The 21,788-nt window shown below is 46.4% G+C and overlaps 1 protein-coding gene across 1 annotated transcript in view; it reads right to left on the bottom strand.

Moving 5' to 3' along the window:
- Window positions 1-7,154: 7,154 nt before the first annotated feature.
- LOC104509531 (serine protease 55-like) overlaps window positions 7,155-21,788 on the bottom strand; it is a 15,557-nt gene continuing 923 nt past the window's right edge. The window contains exons 3-5 of the mRNA XM_010151500.1: window positions 20,595-20,842; window positions 18,318-18,445; window positions 7,155-7,457 (exon numbers count right to left, since the gene is read on the bottom strand). Coding sequence (XP_010149802.1) covers window positions 7,155-7,457; window positions 18,318-18,445; window positions 20,595-20,842 — 679 coding nt within the window. The remainder of the gene's footprint in view (window positions 7,458-18,317; window positions 18,446-20,594; window positions 20,843-21,788) is intronic.

Genomic DNA, 21,788 nt, shown 5'->3' with positions numbered 1-21,788 from the left:
GCTGAAATCATCAGACGCTCATTATGCAGCAAAGCAGAAACTGATTTACCTTTATTAAAGCGCAGTTCTGTGGTTCTCCGCGAGATCACAGTGGGATGGTACCATTCCCTTTTCTTTGTTGTATAGTTAGACGGTAATTGTGCAGTGATTGCTTTGAAATGCTGGCAGCCGAGCAGGAACGTAGGTGGTATTGAAAAGTTTGTGATGCAATCCCTTCCCGTAACGGCAGGCAGCAGGTCGGTCACAGCCTTTTTCAACAGTGACTCAGTGTGCCTCTAAACACCAGGGGAAAAACAGAACACCAAACCGTACCTTTTAAGCCCATTTGAGGATTTGAATAACAGCTTCATGACTTGAGCGAGTGTCGTGGTTTAACTGCCATGCTGGTAAGAGGATGTTTGGGATAGCTGCAGAGCAGGAATCTTTGGCAGAAGAGCTGGGGAAGAAGTAGGGTAAGGAGGAGAGAATGATGCACAAGCTACAGCTCTGTCCTGGTAAATCAAACAGGGTTGAGTGGGTACAGGAACTTGCTCACCTTCATGGTTCATCAACTGCCCTGGCTCAAGCTAACAAGCAACAACCCAAACACCTCCCAGCTTAGCACAGGGCAGGGAACATTGCCAGGAGGCAGTTTGGATCAGCCACCCCAATTTGGAGACTGAGTTCAGTTGTATGGATCAGGCAGGACCTTGCCCGTTGGTCTGGGGGGCTGGAGAAGGGATGTCAGTGCCATTTAGGTTACCAGGAGTATGAGGCCACAACATCTGTATGCTGGTTGCAGGGGAAATATCAGAGAGTCACCTGGAGCAAGGACTGCAAAAGCAGTTTCAAATGTGTCCTTGAAGGTGCATGAGTTTTGGGTACTTTAATAACACCAGCAAAATTCAAGTGCAGATTTGATGTAAAGCCGAAAACTCACAGGTTGAGATAAAGACAGTTTAATGTGAAGCAAAGCTGTGTGCACACGCAAAGCAGAATAAGGAATTCATTCACTACTTCCCATCATTGGGCAGCTGTTCAGCCACTTCCAGGAAAGCAGGGCTCCACCATGCTTAACAATACTTGGGAATGTGAATAACTGCAAGCATCCATCCCCCTGTCTTCCTTTCCCTAAGATTTTACTGCTGATCTTACTGTCATATGGTATGGAATATCCCTTTGGTCAGCTAGGGCAGGCTGTCCTGCCTGTGTCCTCTCACAACTTCTTGTGCACTCCCAGCCTACTCGTTGGTGGGGTGGGGTGAGCTGCAGAAAAGGTCTTGACCCTGTGTAAGCACTGCTCAGCAATAATTAAAGCACTGGTGTGTTATTGACACTGATGTAGTCATAAATCTAAGCCGTAGCACCATAAGGGCTGGTACAAAGAATGCTAACTGTATCCCAGACAGACCCACAATGCGGTGTAGGAAGGTCCTGACCAAGATCTGTCTCCTCCTGATACTGGATTAAGAACCAACAAAGAACAGTAAGAGCTTGTACCCTGAGATCTGGCAGCACGCGGAGGACTTTGGAGGGAATTATATTCCCCTGAAGGACGTGGTGTCCCAGGTTCTTTCAGGAAACAGGTTCAAACGCAGGGCATCGGCGGCATTTACAAGCAGCAGCGTACCCTGAACCCATACCCCAGGCACCCTAGATGTGACAACACGCATTTGCCGGGAGGGTCCCTTCCGCACGAATGGCTTCACGCTGATATTACCAGTCGTGCAAATGGAGCGACAGCCGCTCACCCATCCGCAAAACGACTCTCTTGTCACAAGGCACCCAGCAACTGGGCCCACCTTGAATAAACACTTTGTGATTCTTCATGCTCCTCTACGCATCCAGCTCCAGCTTCCCACTCCACCTCCTCGGCGCTCGCTGGGAGCGTGGCTCAGGCAGTGACACTCAGACGGCTGGAGGTTTCTCAACACCTCCCCCGTGCCCCTGAGATGCCGCATCACTCCGGGGTTCCCTCCCATCTGAACAAAGCCCTCTGCTGTGTATAGCATCACTTTTACCTCGAGTCTGTGGCCAAAATTGCAAAACAGGACTAATTATTAGCGCAGCCTGAAATAAAGGCATATGTAGTCCACTGCTCCAGCACACTGTTGTTTCTAAACTCATAGTTGACAGATCACTTCCTATTGTTCCATTGGCCCTTTCCCATGATTCTGTCCAGACCAACGTTGCCCCCAACATTTTTGCTTGAGATGACCCTTTTTGGTGGAAATGTTCACTTCCCTATCTTTTGCCCAAATTCTTATGCATTTCAGACTGACGCAATGCTTCTCACATTGGTGGCGAGAAAATATATGTCCAAGGCACAAGCCCATGCTAATTATCTCCGGTTGTGATCAAAGGAAAGAGGACAAAGAACAAAGCTTTCTTCTCCCAACAGCTCTCCAAAGGAATTTCAGATGGCTCACAACTGATTGCCTCAATTTTCAAGAGTTACGCCTCTTCATAAGCAGAACGCCTCTAGGATCTCACAGGGTTGGTGCAGAGGTCAATTTATGCTTCTGGTTCTGCATTCAGTGCCTAAGCCATCCTAATCATCCTTTCCCCTCCATTCCTCTAATTTGGAGGCAAATGGGTTAGCTCTGGAGTTGCTTACATTCTGATTAATGTCTGCAGAGTTAGTGTTAAGACATACAAATCCAAAAGCCTTGAGGAAGAGGGATTTTAGCTTTCCAGCAGTGTCTTGAAGCCCACACTTCCCAGCCAAGGAGCCACACACGCAGTGCTCTCCTCTGGAGCCACATGCTAAATCATTTAGTGGTCCGGGCTGAGGGAACAAAGTGAATTGCATATTAAAGAGCACTTGAAGCAGCGAGTCATGATGAGACACGGAGAAAACAACCAGCTGTGAATACAGAAAGTGTTAGCCAGCACAAGACACCTCGTAGAAGAGGACACGGGAGGCAGACACTTTGAACACAGGTACTCAGAAATAACCTCTCAGAGGGTGTTTAGTGATGCTGTGGGATGCTGTAAGCTCAGTCGCTGCCAACTGGTTCATTTTACAAGCCCTAGTAACCACCGGGAATGGGGCAAATCAACATTAGAACAGCACAGAAGTATGGTCTGCCCAGAGGTGGTCAGGCTGTTGCTCTTGAAGTACACAGGCAGTTCAAGCATGACTTAGAAAAGCTACTCATGGTCATCAATTTGGGCTGGCACGGGACTGCCAGATAAGCCGAAACTAGGGGGATTTCCCTGGCAATTAAATGCTCAAAGAGTAAAAATGGCAACTGAGTAAAATCCTTCGAGTAGAAGAGGTGTTTCTTCAAGTTCAGCAAGCGCAACGGCTATGCAAAGGGTGGGCACTGCTCCGTGCAGATCCATCACACTTGAGTGTTCCCATATTGCAGGGAAAGGCATGGTTGTATTTCTGGGGTACATTTAGGGATGTCAGTGGCTTGGTTGGGGATGTCATTGGCTTGGTTAGGCATGTCAAGGGCTGCTGACTTCCATCCTGTAGTCATCCCAAAGCCAGGCTCTCCTCCAGACCATAATTTACCTACTTAAAGCATCTCTTCAGCCTAAGACTAGAGGTGTTCAGCAGTTGTTGAACAAACCAAGTAGTTCAATACTGTCAGCAGTGTTTTCTGTCCCAGAGCTATCTTCACTTAACACTAATGATTAATCACTATTACAACCGGTGTATCACTAGAGACCTGGCTTATAATTATTGTCATGCTGACAGAAGGGTAAACTGAGTCTTTAGCCTGAAAAATGGCTTGTCCAGAAAGCCACTTGGGAAGTCATTGGGAAATGTGGGAATGGGTGCAGTTCCACGGCAGCCTTCGGTCTCCAGCTCTAATCTACTTCACCGTCAAAAAAAGACACAAGCAAAGACCTGAGCAACGATTTTTAACCATATTCACAAGTGCTTTTTCACTCATTGCCTGACAGTGCACAAGAACGGGGGAGAGAAAGAAGCCCCCTGACATTCTGCTTGCACTGGAGTTAGCGACACATACACTCAGAACACTTCATGTGATGCGTATGAACCCAGGAATGGATGCCAAGGGTTGCAGTCACAGCTATGTGTGCCATCTGCCTTCTCCTCAGAGGGACAGAGGTACCTGGGATGCTGAAGGGAGCAGGAGACAAGCCCATGTTTTTCATTGTGTCTTTCTCCTGCGAAGAAGTATGGGCTAGAAAAGGAGAAAATGGGAAATCTCAGTGCCTCTAAAAGGATTGCACTGGCAACTGTTTTGTCCATAGATCACCCACGTCACATCCACTGAGGACAAGCTGGGCAAGAGTGGTCTAGGATCACAGGCAGAGAAACACACACATATATATACAAAGCCCTTATTTTCTGCAGAACTACACCAAAATTATTTTGGTATATTGGCTTTTAAATTGCTGCCTTCACTGCTCACAGGGTAATCTTGTTCTTATCTCCTTAGCAAAACGTGCAAGCAAGGCCTGACTACCTCTTCTCTCTCTCCTTGAGTATCCATATCCTCATATTTTTGTCCCCTGAATCTTCTTAAGGATGTTTCCCCAGGTCACTAAACATTTCCATAGCCTGCTTCTCTTCTGGTATTTGCTGCTAACGGTGTAGTGCTGAGAACAAAATCCATATTCTGGTGCACTGCTTTGCATCACCACGCTCCATGCAGCAGCCTCCCGTTTTACGTTGGCCAGCTTTGCCCCGTGAGCAAAGGATATCTCAAGAAACGTTATTTCTTTTACCCAGACTGCCTGTTGCTCTCCATTGGGCTCAGTGGACATGTGGAAGAGATGTCTGGAAAGAGGGAAGGGGAATAACAAATGACCTGCAAATTAAGACAAGAGAGTGAACTTCCCAAACTATAGCCTATAAAAGGTGAGGAAGTTCAGTTTGCAAACTTTTCACTTCCATGCTCTAAACCCACAAATACAGAATACAGTAACATAACAAACATAGTACACCGATGTTGTAAAGCTTGAAACAAATGAATGGGCCACATTGAAATGCTAATTACAAACCCGATATACTGCATTTTGATTTTGTGTGACTCCAACGCGTTCCCATCAAATCCATTCTCAAAAGTGACCTGCCCTCTCAAAACACAAATACCTTTGAAACAACATACAGCATCAACATGTTTGCATCAGACCCACTTACAGCACAGAAACATGAAACAAACATTTCTTTTCTCACCCTAAATATTGAATGGTGTATGTTGTAGCAAAGACAAATTCATTTTAATGAATATTTTGACGTTTTAATAAGGAGGAAAATGTCTCTTTCCTGTTTATTACTTTGCAGCTACATAGCTGGTCTTAATTTGCAGAACTGATGCTTCCCGATAGCAAAGTGAACCACTTTCACTATCTCAATTTACAAGTAAGGAAACTGAGGCATGAAGCGCAAACTTTCTTTCCCCAAATCCACTGAGTAAAGGAGAAGCAGGACAGATCAAAACCCATAGCAGCAGTATCCTGCTGTAACCACCAAGTAGCATCGCCTTCGTTTAACACAGAGCATTATCAGTTTGCAAATGCTGCTGATGGAAAAGACCCACTGGGTCCTTTTGTTGTTCCCTGTAAGTGCAGGCTTTGTTTTCATGCCATGTGCTGCAGAGTGCTTTATACAATCCCTACATTAAAATAATTCAGTCAGGAGGACATCTCTCACTTCCTTTGGTGGAAACAATTCTGTAGCTGAATAGATTGCAGCATTAGGAAATATTTCCTGATGTCCATCCCCTGCCAGTTTCTAGAATCTGTTGATATATTATTAATAGAAAGGAAAATAAATATAGGTATTAATGCCGGCAGACACTGTCTACTACTAATAGCTGCTGAAGTAATATATTCCCCTTGTTTTTAGCTTTTATTAGTCTTTTCGCAAAGGGTTACAAGACCCTTATGCATCCATTAGCCAGTCAGCCATGTGAAATTAATGTGGAGCAATTTTCATAAGCGTTACTCAGAACTAATAATAATTAAGCATTATTTTCTGCTCAGATAACACAGAAAATAAAGTCTGACTTTTATGCCAAGATGGGTTTGCATTAGCTTAAGGTAGATGAATTAATTCTCATTTACAAGGCTTCTCCACCAGCTAGCCAGAAAATATCAAGGTAATTAAAACCAATTTGTGAGGTTCTGTCCCATTGCACATTCACTGAGTTTTATCAGTGTTGCAAATTACAGGTGCTTTTATGCGGTTGCAAAGGTGGGACGTGAAGAAGACCTTGCTGCTCGTCTCCCTCCCCACCACTTCCAAGAAAAGCAGCCTCTTGTGAAGACCGGGATGCATTTTGCAATGCATTTTGTTGCTGGAGAACCAATGAAGGACCATGCGTTGCAGGAAGGGCCAGCTCAGTCCCAGCTCAGGCTGGGATGAGGAACACTCAGCAATGCATGTAAAAGGCCTCTAACAGAGAAAAAATATGCTTTTTGCTTTTGATTTATCATTTACTTGCAAGGGATTAATTTTGGCTAATTACAAAGCTGAGGGACTTCTGTAGACAGCATTTTATGGATAGCTCAGGAACAGTCCTCTTCAGCCAGACAGATTTTTCTCTATTGCTTTTAACAACCAAAACCCAGCATTTGCAATCCAAAATATATAACGCTAATTAAATGATACTACACTTCCCAACACTGCCCAAAGGATTTATTGTCCTTTTTGTAGCTCAAGAAGACACTGAATTTGACATGTAGTCATATCCCAGAAGCTTGACATATCACCTGAGCAGCTGCTGTGATCTCTGAAGATGCACTTAGCTTGGGTCAGCTGCAAGTTAGAAGATGCATGAGGTGAGCTGTAAAATACATCAATCCAGAGCTATCCTACCAACAGCAAAGATAAGATCCAAGTGAATAAGTTAAAACCTTTCTTAGAGTTTCAGCTTTCCAAGGGGAACATCTCCTTCAGATGCTGCATCTTGACTTTGCATGTGAACTTAGCAAGTAACTGGGCCTGATGTGACCCACCCGTGGGGAAAATGTGTGTTTTTCAGAGGATTATGGCTTCCCTTGCCTGTGTCCTGGCTCTCTCGTTTCCTCTCTGGCCTCTCCATTGCCCTGTCTCATTGCAGCGTCTCATTTTGGTGCCTGTGTCCACATCAGTGAGATGAAGCAGGTTGACTTGAGACATGACTATACGGGTCATCAGCAAAAGAACAAAATGGTAGTTCTTTTATTATTTTTTTAAAAAAACTTCTCTAGACTAATATAAATGCTATTAAAGAGATGAATAAAAGGAGAGAATACTCAAGAAACACCAGCTGTGTCTCAGCCCTGGAAGGAATCACCTCGATATCTGCACCATTATCTAAGCCTTCCATGAAGAAAGGTTTTCCACTTATGGCTGTCTTAGTCTTGATCCAGTCACGGTAGCTGTAAACAGACATTAAGATCTCATGGTTTGGCTTTTCCACACAATCTTCTCCCCAGCTGACGATGCCGACTTGAAACCACTTCATGGTGTTCCAGTGGCTGCAAACCAGGGGTCCCCCGCTGTCCACCTACGGCATAAGGAGGATGTTATAGCAGGATGAAACCTCAGGTCGCTCATGGCAGCTGCATCCCACGGCCTGATTGGGAAAATCAAACTGTATCCTGAGTTTGTGAGGATTTAGGGGAAGAAGAAAATTTTGGACTCTAATTTCATAGCTCAGCCCTGAGGTCCCTGAAGAATTAAATGGATACGGAAGATAAGAGGAGGAGACCAGTCACAAGCTCTGGCTCAGTGCAATGCCCTGTCCTTTTCAGCCTTTTCCACATGCTCCCGTGGCCCCAGAAGGATACTTGAATCCTGTCACCAAGAAGCAGCATCCAGGAGTGAAAAGGGACATTTGCTGTGACTGCTCATTCAGTCTTTGACTTCTCTGCAAAACCAGAGCATGTAGGTGCTGGGTACCTGCCACTGTTAATTTTGGGGACTAGCATGCAGAACTTGGACAAAAATGAACACTAATCCTGACAAATCCTTCTTGAAACCACACTAATTTCACTGAAAACTGCCTGCTACTGCAAGGACACGCACACAGTGCATGCAAGCCTTCAAACGCACATTGCAGCCACGACGCAAAGCAAAGGGGAATGTCCAGTAGCTTGAACACGGAGAGCACACCCAGTTGCCCGTGTGACCTCTGTGTGCAATCTCCGAACACGACCCGAGGGAGAAGCCAGCACAAAATCCACCCAGCCAGGCAGAGCATTTCTCTGACTCGTATGTACATCTGAAACGCTGTGCGGCCCCTGTTCTAAATAAGACAGTTTCCTTCCACAGTGGGCTTGGATCTGTTTTCTACCCCATCTCCAACGTGGCAAATAAGAAATTCGATACAAACCCATTTCCTGAGACAGCCAGCTTTCCTGGGAAATGCTGTCCTTCCCTCTTTGCACACTACTTTTTGAGAAATGTCTTTGTCAGTAATGTATGAACCCCCTTCCGCCAGCAGCTACCCGGAGCTAACACATTAATTAATTAATGAGTAAGGAAGTAGCTGCAGTCCCCTGTGTAACTCATCAGCACCTGCTAAAGTTTATGGCAGAATTCCTACTCACTTCATCAGATGGAAGGTCCAGGTCCATAATATGTTTATCTTTTTTATTTCTTTTAGGGTTCAACAAGCATACAGGAGGGAAAAATAAGATAAAAACAGAGCAAACACTGCTCAGCATTCACAGAATCATAGAATCACAGAATAAATCATAGAATCATTGAGATTGGAAAAGACCTTTAGGATCAAGTCCAACCGTAAATTCAATACTGTTCGCAGTGAAATGGTGTTACTACGTGTCTGCATCTCAGCCAGTGCTGCTGGGCCCTCTTCAGACTCATGATCTAAAGACGTTTCCGAACCTGTTTCAGCCCAGAATGTGCGTGAATCACACCAGTGACCTTGCAGTGACCTTGGATCCATGTGTTATTGGTGTCTTTGGCCATGGCATCCTGTTTGAATGAATGAATGAACATCTAGGCTGTACGCACAATTAAATTACTGGGAACTTTACTGCTAATTCCCTCAGGGCAGGAACAGGCCAAACGTATTATCCTGGTAGCGAAAAGGAAGGCGCTTCGAGCCTCCTACTCAAAGATAATAAATGAAGTCAAGAGAGTGGGAGCCGCTCGCAGGCCAGTGACGCAGCAAGGGCTGATGGTGCTATGTCGGGATGCATCGTGCCGGCTTTTCCCAGCACAGGAGACGTTTAGCACTGGCAGAGCCCCTGCACAGCATCGGGGCAGATTGGTTTCAGAGCATCCAATTTGGAGGCTGTTCACACTTGCAAAGGACCTTTCTCCCAGGGCGCTTAAATACCAGCTAATTCCTGATACCTTGTGACTGTCCTTGGAGGGAGAAGTCTTATCGTATTTCATAGCTGAGAAAACCACAGCAGAACAGGGATGCGATTTGCACCAGGCAATGGCAGAGCCAGGGATCCCTATTTAAACTATACATCACGCGGTCTTCCTTTCAAATCAGATCTGCTTTTCCCTGTTTGCCTCTTTAATCATGTTCATTTTGTTCTGTGCCCAGCCGGCGAGGAAAGGGAGAGCTGTCTGCAAGGCTTGGGGGACTGTCAGCTGCAGAAAGCGACTTAAAACGTGGGCAGAGAGACAGTGAGGCAATGCTGTGAAAACCCAGGCAGCAGCTGCAAATCTGTTTCGCTAATCCACAAGCCCCGAGACCCAAATCCTGCTTCAGGTCCCTTTCCACACGGGCTGAGCTGGTCTGCTTCATGGGTGCAACATCTAACATGCCATTTGTCTTAACTTCAGCTATTTAACACGATGATTTTATCACAATGTGGGCTAAATCATCCTCTCCGTCTGATAATCTCGCTCACGTAATTATAGCAATAGCCCAGATGAATCAGAAGGCTGTTTTTTATTGGGCTAAAGATAGAGAAAATAAACTCTGTTCTTGGGCAATTCTGAATATCCTCGTATCCACCTTAAGCTCTGAAAAACGTTGTCCCAAGCTTTTCCATCCTTGTGTAGGAGAGGGTGTGGGAGGAGCGAGTTTTGTGCACTGGTACAATTAGCCCTGTGATGTTTCCAGTAGCACTAATTTAATGAATTCTCAGGTTAACGACTCTGAAGATCGAAGAACTTATTAAATGCTGCTTCCAGCCTCCTGTATCCTGGTGGTGAAAGACTTGTGGTCAGCAACACAAACCAGATACCTGCTCCTGCTCTTCCATCTGTGTGCCAAGTTTCTGGACAGCAAAAAACCTAAAAATAGCATCTCAGCTTCTGCTGCATGTTTCTTATCAACTAGACGATGAGTGAAAAGCAACCACATCCAATCAGATCTGGTGCTGGATTCATGCCTTCCACAACTGCATGTTAATGCTTCCATTAGGAGAGGTGAAAGCAACGATATATTCGGTGATAAATAGTTCTGGCTCGTATAAAAACTGTCACCAACTAACAAGGCGCTTTGTGCACTGGAGCTGATCAAAAGTTTCATCCCTTTCACTGCGGCCAAAGCCTTTTTGTGAACATCAGGAGCCTTTCTGCTGACTTTAGCGGGCTTTGGATCAAGAGTGTAATCTTCTTCCTTTTGTATTTGTATTCGTGTCTGCAACATGGTAATTGATCAGAACAAACACGTTCAGCCACATAAATCTTCTTAGGTGGGAGAAGCTCTGGGGGAGGGAGAACAACCCATCTGATACTCATTAGGTGGATACACAATCCTTGCAAGTCATTGCTGGTTTCATTTTCGTGTGGGCAAGCTCTGAGTAAATTGGAGAGAATCAGCATGTGAATAACAACACTTGCCATTAGAGCTGCCCTGGCTGCAGGAAATAAAGGCTTTTGCAAACAGATGATTTCTTCAGTTATTTCGCTGTGAACAAGCTGTCTTTAGAGATTGGATGGAAAGAAGGAGGCTAGGGGCATTTTTAGCATGCCAATATCGAAAATTAACCAGGCAACAGAGGGCACCTGGACTCCTTTCATGGGATCCCTTTGACATCTCAGGTGAGAGCCTTCAGGTACTCTGTCCCTTCATCCTCTTGCTGGAAAAAGGGAGAACAATGCTGCCCTATCTCCATCCACACAGGTATCAGCAGGGTCCATTAGTAACTGTGTTGGCAGGGACTTAAAGGCAGCTATAAGGCATCCGGCCGAAGACCCATGTGGCCCAGACTCCTGTCTCTGACAGTCCTCTGCAGCGAGTGCCCAGGGAAGGAGAATGAGAAACAGGGGGAGTATTTACAGAGTTGTATTTACATCACAGTGGTTAATAGCCTTTGAGAGATCTTCATCCAGGAAGTTATCTAATTGCTTTTTGAATCCATTTATCCCTTAGGATAAATACCCACAACATCCTGGTCAGTGACTTCCATAGTTTAATTATCTGTTGGATGAAAAAACATTTCCTTCTCTTTGTTTTACATCGGCTGCCTGATACAGCCATCTGACACCCCCTCCTTCGTGTGTTTTGCACAGTAGTGACAAGAGGACAGCCCTTGACTGGCCTCTCCTTGCTGCTCATGGCTGTGTCACATCCCCATCAGCCATCTCTCTTACAAGCCTCAGAGTCCTGCTCTGTTATTCCCCTTTCTGCCAGAAGCCATGCCGTGCCCCTGTTCATCCCTCCTACTCTACTCTTCTCCTTTTCTAAAACTACTACTATGGGGTGGATGAGAATCGCACAGCATAGGCTCCCAAAATTAGTGCCCTGGCATAACACGCATTTGCTTTGCTACCTATTCCTTTCCTAATGATTCATAATGCTCTCATTGCCTTTTTAACCTCCACAGAGCCTCATTCTGATGTTTCTGAAGGTCTATCCACAGTTACTCCAAGATCTTCTTACATGGTAATAGCTACTTTAAAGCCTATTAGTGCATGCTACAGCTGGAGTTGCTTCTCCCTATATTCATTACTTCTCCTCTATCAAGAGTGAACTGCATCTGCTGCTTTAACCTCCAGCCACTCAGAATAATGAGATCCTGCTGCACCTCTGCACAGTCCGTTTTAATTTTGACCACGCTGAATAATGCTGTGGCGTGGGCCAACTTGGCCGTCTCAGCATTTGCCCTCCTTGAACATCACAATTCCTTGCACAGATGCCAACACAACTCCCCTTCGGAGTCCTTTCTCCCATCAAATCCTTCCTCCATGTTGCTTCCCTTTCAAACTGAAGCCCCTCTACTTCATGACAGTTCAGTTTCTCCATGAGCCTTTGGTAAGATATCTCATTAAAAGAGTTTTGGAAGTCTCAGCGTGTTAGATCAGCTGGATCACTCTGTGCCACATGCTTGCCGACTCCTTCAAAGAATTTAAATCTGCCTGTGAGTCATGACTTTCCCTTAAAGCTGTGTTGACTCACCATAATTGCATGAGAAGTGGCCCCTCTGAGTCATCACACCCATTCCCCCACTCCCAGGGCAAGCACAAAGTAGGGTTTTGTGTTCAGCTGGATCCCGAGATGTTCTGCACCCCACAGCTTCACTCACCAGGTACACAGAGGAATGCTGGACCCCCTTGTTGCAAACCAAACGGCTTCGGTTTGAGGGACCAAAAGCTACAACCCCGAAGAGACATGCGATATCATCAACATCCCAGGTCCTTGCAATAGGAAGGAATGTTTTTGACAGATGTAAGAATTAAGCCACCACAGCCTGAATGTGTTCACTTGTCTGCCCATATCATAAAATGATCAAATGATGAAAGCCCTATAAAACCATGGGGAAAAGGAAAACTCTCCTAATTCTTATGAGCTGCACATCAAAGCACCCTTCAGAAGCAAAGTTAAGAGACTGCAAATGCAGAAACACCTTTCCACTGCTTTGTTCTGGGGCTTCCCAGGATACCTTCCTGCTTAAACCCATCTGTCCCTTAGGGAAAAGACCCCACCTCATCATGTTAGCAACAGTTCAGTGATGGAGAATCCACTGCAAGGATTCAGCGTGGATTGCTCTCTTCAATATTAAGGCAAGGTACAATAGTGAAGTAATTTTGTATGGTTCGTAATAACTCTGAATTGAAAAGCGGTTAGCTTTGACTCCCGGCCCCCAGGAGCCCTTTGACTCAGGGGCCTAAAACCTCAGACCTCCTACAGGTACCCTCCAGCCCTATAGACTGCAATCAGACCGTCACCCACCCACCCACCCCCTTTCAGATATTTTGAACAGCCTGAGGGGATCGACTGCGTTCCCGTGGTTGTGACCTTTTCCTTGCATCTGTTAAAATTTACCTATATGGACCCAATTTTCATTTGCAGAATTTTTCTTTAACAAACTCAATTTCACAAGTCTCCCACTGCAGTTTTGGAGCCACGTTAGCACCAGTAAAAGGATGCTAGAACTTGCAGAAGGGTGCAAGAGCTTTTGTCACTTCAAGGGCTTGTAGTGACAGGACAAGGGGTAACGGGCACAAATTAGAGGGAGGTACAACCTCCCTCTGAACAGGGAGGTTTAGATTAGATATCAGGAAGAAATTCTTCACAGAGAGGGTGGTGAGGCACTGGGACAGGTTGCCCAGAGAAGCTGTGGATGCCCCATCCCTGGGAGTGTCCAAGGCCAGGCTGGATGAGGCTTGGAGCAACCTGGTCTAGTGGAAGGTGTCCCTGCCCATGGCAGGGCGGTTGGAACTAGATGGTCTTTAAGGTCCCTTCCAACCCAAACCATTCTGTGATTCTGTGATTCTATGGTTTAGCACTCGGGCACAGAAGAACTGAGGTTCAGCTCCAGGCTGATCACCTACCCTTGCTGTCTCCAGGGCAAGTGTCAAGCTCCCACTGAGGTCACATTCCTGACACTGGGGCATGGGTTTAGAGGTGGGCAGTGGGATGCCAGAGGGATATCCTGGGATATCTAAAATAGCACTTGGAGACTTAGATGTAGGCAACTGTCCTGCTTTGGAGCCATATGTCTCCCTGTGAGCTAGACACCTTGGACTTGCTTTTAGTTAATGGGGAGCAACAAGCATTCCTATGGGGATTTATCACATTTTAAAACAGATGGTTAAAACACTCTCAATGAGTTACATGTCAGAAGTGATTTTTTTTTCCCCTCCTTATTGATGGAAACATGATTCAGTAGGTACAGATGGCTATAGAAAAGACTTTTATATCTGGCCGGATAAATCCCATCCGGGGTTGTACAACAACTACTGCTATCACCATAGCTATGAGGGGTGAGAGATCTGAGCATCCCCGATGCTGTAAAGGGCATTTGCCCTTTCCAAACTGCTGACAGTGTATGTGGGCAGGGCATATTATAGGTGAAGGAAAGAGGATCTTCTCTGTCTTTTACACAGAACTAAATAAATTAAAACCTAGAGCCCTAGATACATCCTAGCATCATTTCAGACATTTATCAGAAGTGGCCAAGATCACTTCCTGCTGCGTTCGGTGGAAGGGGGTAGATACCTTCACCCCACGACTCAGATCAGCCCTAGACTGGGTGACGGTGTAGGGCATGTTGAACCGAGCTGGAACCATTCCACTGCTTGTTTGTGGTCACACATTGACTCCTTCCCCTGAAAGTCAGGCCAGGGACTGGGCCCCCCTTCATCAGCTGCTGACCTGAACTGTACGTGAACTGTGACTTCCAGCTGAACACACTCTGTCCTAATCACCACATCGCAGAGCTACCCCCACAGACCTCCTTTGCAGAAACTCTCTGAAATATAATTGGGCCATTTACTGAATTTTGTCTGGATAGGCAAGACACTGAAGAGGCATTTGCTTTGTGAGTTCCTTATACTCTAATTATTGTTCAACTTAGCGTTGCATCAGAGCCCAACAAAGGATGCTTAAGAAAGCAAGGAATTAGACATCAATTGTGGTTCAAGGGGTCATGGAAGAAATGTAGCACACACAAAAAAATAACACATAGGCCATCTCTAGTGTCTGTTCTTTAACACTTGTACCCCATGAACATCCATTAATGCTAATGTTTATGACTAAATAGAACTATAAGTCAATTACAGATCCTGTTAGTGTTAATTCACAGTCAATCTACAGATTTGTCTGCAGAGCCACTGGGGAATTGGTATACAACATATTTTCCTTTTTAAGGGAATGGATTTTTTTAAAGTACAAATACTTGGGAGCTCTGCTATTCAATTTCCTTGAGTTATTATAGGAATATGGTCAGTGATCCACAAATTAGTCTTGTCTGCTACCAGTATGATGGCAACTGGCGAAATGTCTAAGCCCTGCTATTCATGCCCTGTTGCCATATGGGGAGATTAAGGCAGGTAATAAAAATTCTACATGATACCATGGTGAAGACTTCTGTGTGGATCTAGTTGCTCATATAAAACAGCTTGCTGCAATGGGGCAAATCGAGCATACAAATGGCACAGACCTAGGATGGTAATCCTTTGGATCCAGATCAGGGTCATGTGGATTTACAACCTTAGGTCTAGATGTAACCTGCCCAACGTAGCCTGGCTTTGGACACACGTATCCTGACTCTCAGCAAAGCTCAGAAAAGGTTAACATAAGGCTTTTCTCTACTTCACGTCCAGGTTTACTGTGACCACATCTACACCGGCACGCTCAGCGTCTCCAGGGCTTGTTCCCTGACCAAGTGTTTCTGCCTTGACTGTGCTGCTGCTCCTTCCTGGCCTCTCAACTGGGGTGCCAGGACCCAAAGTCATCCTGCCCTATCCCTATCCCTGGAAACATTCAAGGTCAGGTTGGATGGAGCTCTGAGCAACTGATCTAGTTGAAGGTGTCCCTGTTCATTGCAGGGGGATTGGACTAGATGACCCTTAAATGTCCTTTCCCACCCAAACTATTCTATGATTCTATTGTGGGTGGCTCCTGACCCATGCAAAAGCTTGAGCTGTGTCTGGAAATCATCCAGGAAGACAGCTGGTTGGCACAGACGAAAACCGTGCCCAGGGCTGCTCCACCTCCTTGACAGCTCCGACTTTGTAAAGGATTTAGGTATTTTGAAATCTGGCCTCATTCTCATTTGACATAAACCCCATAATCTTTACAGACAAGTGAAGCCTGATAGATTGCACTGTCTGCGGTGTGCATGAATGAACTGGGTGTCCAGAGGTCCATGATGCAGAGCCAGCATTTCGGACCTGGCCTCCCAGTTCTTTACCAGGCAGCCTGCTATGGGCAAGCCACCAGATCATAGAATCATAGAATCATGGAACGGTTTGGGTTGGAAGGGACCTTAAAGATCATCTAGTTCCAACCCCCCTGCCATGGGCAGGGACACCTTCCACTAGACCAGGTTGCTCCAAGCCTCATCCAGCCTGGCCTTGGACACTCCCAGGGATGGGGCATCCACAGCTTCTCTGGGCAACCTGTTCCAGGGCCTCACCACCCTCTCTGTGAAGAATTTCTTCCTGATACCTAATCTAAACCTCCCTGTTTTCAATTTGTACCCATTACCCCTTGTCCTATCACTACAGGCTCCTGTAAAAAGTCCCCTCCCAGCACCTTGTAGGCGCCCCCCCAAATTTGTGAACCAACCTAGCAAGGGCAAAATGTGCCCTACCCTACTTAAATCAGTGCTTCCCAGAAAACTACCCATCATCAAAATGCTTCCCCTCCAGCAAATTAGCAACTACTGATGAAGTCACGTCACCTGTTTCTTTCCAAAGAGCTCCACTGGCTCAAGGTATGGTTTTGTCTTGCTCTTATTTCGGTTTGCAAGACGTTTCTGCCTGATCAAGCTTCCACTAAAAGCGGGCAGTTGCTGGGTTATGAGCATTAACACACATCCAATTGTTATGTACCTCCACTGCTTGGAAACTCACATTTCTAGGTCATTTCTGAGATGACTTTAACTTTATTGTAGATTAAGACTGCACCCTCATCAGCTTTCTGAACACAGGAGATTCATTTTGCTGGGTACCAGTGCTCTTGCTGTTTCACCAGCACAATTCAGCTGCAGAACTTAAGGTTGGGCTGGGAAGTGCATTCTTTCATCATGTTAATGTTATCCTGTGTCAGTCTTCTTTTTACAGATTTTGATTGAATTTAATGGAGGTGAAAGTCACTAGATGAATAGTTGCAGAGACAGATGCTCTTTGGCTAATCACAAAATTATTTTGCGAAGCCAACTTCCTCTCCGTTGCCCAGCTACAAGCCCAGATCACAATGGATTTGCAGCCCACGGTCCCGGTACCCACTGTCTAAAGGGCAGGGGACGTCTCTCTGTCCTGGGTGTTGTTTGATTTCCCACAGTGAATGAATCCCATGGGATGGAGCTGTGCATACATGTCTCTGCCCATATCTCTCCCTGCAAACACACGTACTTGTCTAAGAAAACCCTTGCCCAGTGGAGGATGGAGACCTTAGCCCTGAAGCAGAGATCGCACTAAGCCCAGTCCTTACCAGGCCCCCAGAGGAGCGGTTGGAGGTTGGATGCTATGAAAAAAAAAGGTGTCTTTGGCTTTCAGACTTTGTGTGACATCAGGAGAGTGACCCTGCAGATGGAGTATGTTCTGAGGGCACACATTCTGAGTGAGATTTTCGCACATTGGGGTGATTGTGCCAGCTCTCTCCCCTTAGCAGTCCTTGATATCAAATACTGCTCAAACTCTTTATAATTTAGCTTGAAAATCCACCATCCTACATTACTAACTCATTGCCATAAGATGTGACTAGTTCTGCATGCATAGACCAACCTGCCATGTTAGCAAAGGATGCTCTCACCTAAGAAAGGTTTTAATATTCAAAATAAAGTCTCCTGGATTAAATTTCCCTCCCAATTCTTTTGCTTTAGCACTCCCAGATAGATTTCCCTGTCTCCTTTCAGTATTTAACCTGGTGACCGAGCAGCACTGCCTGGCCCAGGGCTCAAGGGACACCAGGCAGAGGGAGGACACAGCCCATGCTCTGCTGATCCCTCTCCTCCCACCTCTCCCACCACTTCCCAGCTTGGCCACAGCAGACATTTTTAATTGCTGTGAGACAAAATTTAATTTAATTTAATTGCTGTGAGACAAAAATCCCGTGACCAGAGCCATCCAAAACTGTCTCCTATCCAAGGGAATTTGTTGGGAAACACCCTTTTCCCTTACCCTCCTTTCAGCTTACGGTTTCCCTTGCAGAGCTCCTGTTTCTCTTGCTGCTGGGAGGGAATCAGGACAGGGGGGAGAGCATGAGGAGTGGCTCATCCACCCAACAAGGTGTTTCATTTCCAGCATTAGCACTGCTTTCCACCCCAGAAGTCCTGCAACCCCCCTGCCCAGGTCAACATGCCTTTGCAGGCAGGTCCTTGGCCCCTGGGCATCCTGCCCTGGCCTTCCGCAGAGAAGCTATAGCAACCCCAGGAAGCCATGGGAAGGATCAATGTTCATTCCCCAAGCAAAGTCGGTTCTCCTCCAATGTCTCTGTGCCCCCCGCAGGCAGCATGGCCATCTGGGGGCCTGTTCACTTTACCTGGCAGGTGCCTCTTCCTCCTCTCTCCAGCTCAGCACACACCACATTGTCCACCAGCTGCGGGATCCGTTCCAAGCACTGCTCCCTGCTGATGAGCGTCATCCGCACTTTCTGCAGCACGTGGGATGCTGGCACCGCAACCGATAACCACCGAGAAGAGAATGATTAACAAACCCTGTAGAACAGTGTAGATTTTAAGGGTGAAAACACAGTCAGAGACTAGCCCTTGGGACTGCTTTGTAAAGCACCTCAGGGCCAGAGGGTCTCAGGGCACAACCGTATGGTCTTGGGGTCAGGGGGGCTTACAGGGGATGTCCAAATGTTAGCAAAGATAACTTTGTGCTTTTGACTTTAAGCCAGCCTGGGAGGTGGGTATGTAGGTAGAGAGGGGGAGGTGTTAACAGGCAAAGCTGAAATCCTGGGGACTGGAGGCTTGCTAAAAAGGAATTTTAAAAAAATCACTTATTTTTGTAGATGAACTCTGGTATAGCTGGAAGACCCCCAAAGGGATGGCTTATCCTGTTGGTCTCAGTGATGACTAAGCTGCACTGCACTGCTTGGGTTTCTCACTCCCATTTCTGAGGATCTGAGTTTGAGGAGCCCTTCATGGGGTCTTGTGAGAGTGCTGCAGAGGAAAGTCCACCAAGCTTTCCCCAGAAGAGATGATTACCTCCAGGCTGTGCCTCACCCAGAGAACCAGCTGTATCTTTCACAAAGTGGCACCAGCAAGTGTCAAAAATACTGAAAATCAGCAGGGCTACATGGAAAACCCACCCATATCACCCACATTTCTTTCCAAAGTGAACCTGAGTCTGGAGGATAAAATTGACTTTTGGGGGATGTTGCTGCTGGTGAGGAGAGCTACAGATTTTCAGAAACTCACGCTTTCCATATTTCACTGAGCTAAATGGTCCCAGTGCCTTTGGGAAGGTGGGACTCAAAGGTAAGACCTGAAAGACAGAAAGTCGTCAGGTGCCTTTCCCAGATCACATGGAGCCACTCCATGAAATGCCCACCGATTAGAAGGTTTTAATGGAGGCATCTCCAAGGAGGTGGCTCAACTTGAGGTCTAATGGACTGCAGTTGAGGGGCAGTCAGGCTAGTGCTGCCTGAGGTGCCAGTTGAGCGATGTCCACCTACAAAATGCTGATAGGGACGAGAAATTACCCATTTTTCCCCACTGAGGAACAACGCCTCATACTTTCTTCCCACGGCCCGTATCAGCATCGCACATCCCTCTCACCAAACTCAGCTCCTGCTGTTTTTCTTCTGAAACATCTCCTAGACAGAAAGGGTATGTGCCAGCGCTGAGTGCATTGACCTCCCGCAGGGTGCAATTTGGAGAGCAGAAGCAATGTCAACTGAGCCCACACAGCAGCATGAGATTGATCTCCGGAGCCACGCCATGCATTTTGCAAAGGCACTAGCTAAAGAGAAATCCTGCCAAGCTGCAGAGTGACTCTGCAGCAGCCCCCAGCTTTTCTGTTTCTAAGAGCACGTTACCTTGGTGAAATGGGAGAGTTTCATAACTCTAACACAGTGTTGTGTTGTGTATTACTGTTACATGAGGCAAACTAAGCCTAAGAAGGAAAATGCAGAGGTTCAGAGAGGAGACATTAACCCTCTGGAGCAGAATGGGAAGGGTTAAACAGAACAATCACTGACTATATCCTAGCAAGGACTGTTAAAGCCCCAAGGCACCACCCTGCCCACTTGTCCGATTACTTCCTTCCAATAATGAAACGGCTCATTAGCCGTTTACTGACATTTGTTCAGGATAGACATTTTGGGTCACAATCAGTGCTGGAGCTACTTTCATTAGGGCTTAAACGAGAGCAATTAGCAATAGCAATCTGCTGTTCTAAATGAGTGAAGGAGTAGCCAGTACCATTGAATCAATCTGGTTCATCGAGGCATTAAGCCAAAGACAACCCTACACCTCCACTTCCCTTATTCCAGACCACTTTAGACCCAGGCTAACTTGCCTAACAGGGTGGGACTTGTCTTACTTTGGGTGCCAAAAAAGGCAAAGGTGGGCTCTAAGGTTTCCGCTTGAACATACACGCTCAGCGTACCAGGGTCTTTGCTCTGGGGGTCAGTAGGTGACTGCTTCTTGCACAGAGCAGAAAACTGATGGATGCACAGAGGCTGCGAGGGTCTGGATGTGTTTACCAGGGAGGTAGGGAGTGGAAATTAGTGTGGGCAACCCCTCTTGGGAGAGAACATCCACTTTAAAGGGGTAAAACCCAGCCTCCATTAGCAGAAACAGCATCTCACCTGCTCTTCCGGGTCCCCACCCAGCAACCCAGCAGTGTTGCCACGCATTGATGTCATCTACGAAGGGCAAGCAGATGGGGATTTTCCTACTGCTGAACTTGATGGGAGAGCTGAGCAGGATCAGAGCGATATCATTTTCCATGCTCATGCTGTCAAAGCTTTCGTGGAGGATCAAGCTGTGCGGCTTGTGTTCTTCCAGCGGGAGGTTGAGGTCAATTCCTCCCACTACAACCGTGAGATCTGATGGCCTTTATAAACAAAACAGAAGCAGTGCAAACATAAGAAAGCAGGAGGATTTTGTGTCAAAAAGGTTAGTGCCTCCTCCCCCTGAGCAGGGTAGGGTGGCGCTCAGCAAATTGCAGAGGCAGGTTAGCTATAAATATCGCAGAAATCTACCCTCACTTCTAGGCAAATGCTAATTTTCAGGGGAGAGAGGTGCAGAGGTAGAACATGAAAGCAACCAAGTTATAAATAGCTCAGTCACTAGCGAACAGATGGAGTGGGCTGGATCTTTGGGATTGCTGTGCCCCAGGCTGGCTGCTCTGGACCATGCTGTCCCTAGCCAGCTGCTCCCGGCCATGGTGCCACAGGTCATTTGTCACCAAGCAGTCTCGGCTCTTGGACGTGCCGAATTTTGGAGGAGGCTCACAGAGGGCTGGAGTCTGCCCCTGGGCATTGCAGGGGGTTGATTTATCCAGAAACTGCTGTTTTCAAATCAGACTCCCCATGAAGTAAAGGTGTTTGCCATATGAATCTAAAGATAATTTTGGGGTTAGAATAAACTGGAATGGAATACACCTCTTTTACAAGGTACTGCAGCACGGGTAGATGCACAAGAAATGCTTGTGGCCATCAGAACAGCATCGCAGGCATCAATACAAGGCTGCTGAGACCATCCTTCAAAATATACCCCTTCTGCACCTCCTGGTTATGCAGATTCCTGCACATTTCTGTTGTAACACTACCTCTGATCAAAAGGGGCCTGTTTTCCCCCAGGGAGACAGTTCCTGTTTTCAGGGCTCTCTTTCTGGCTCATTCACATATCCGCTGCACTTTGAGGTCAAAGACATACATATCATACCTGAGGGGGGCCTACAAGAATGCTGGAATGGGACTTTTAAAAAGGGCAGGTAGTGACAGGATAAGGGGTAACGGGTTTAAATTGAAAGCGGGGAGATTTAGGTATCAGGAAGA

This window comes from Eurypyga helias, unplaced genomic scaffold (genome assembly GCF_000690775.1).
Source record: "Eurypyga helias isolate BGI_N326 unplaced genomic scaffold, ASM69077v1 scaffold19215, whole genome shotgun sequence".
NCBI classification, from domain to species: Eukaryota; Metazoa; Chordata; class Aves; order Eurypygiformes; family Eurypygidae; genus Eurypyga; species Eurypyga helias.
This window is presented reverse-complemented; position numbering and strand designations above follow the sequence as displayed.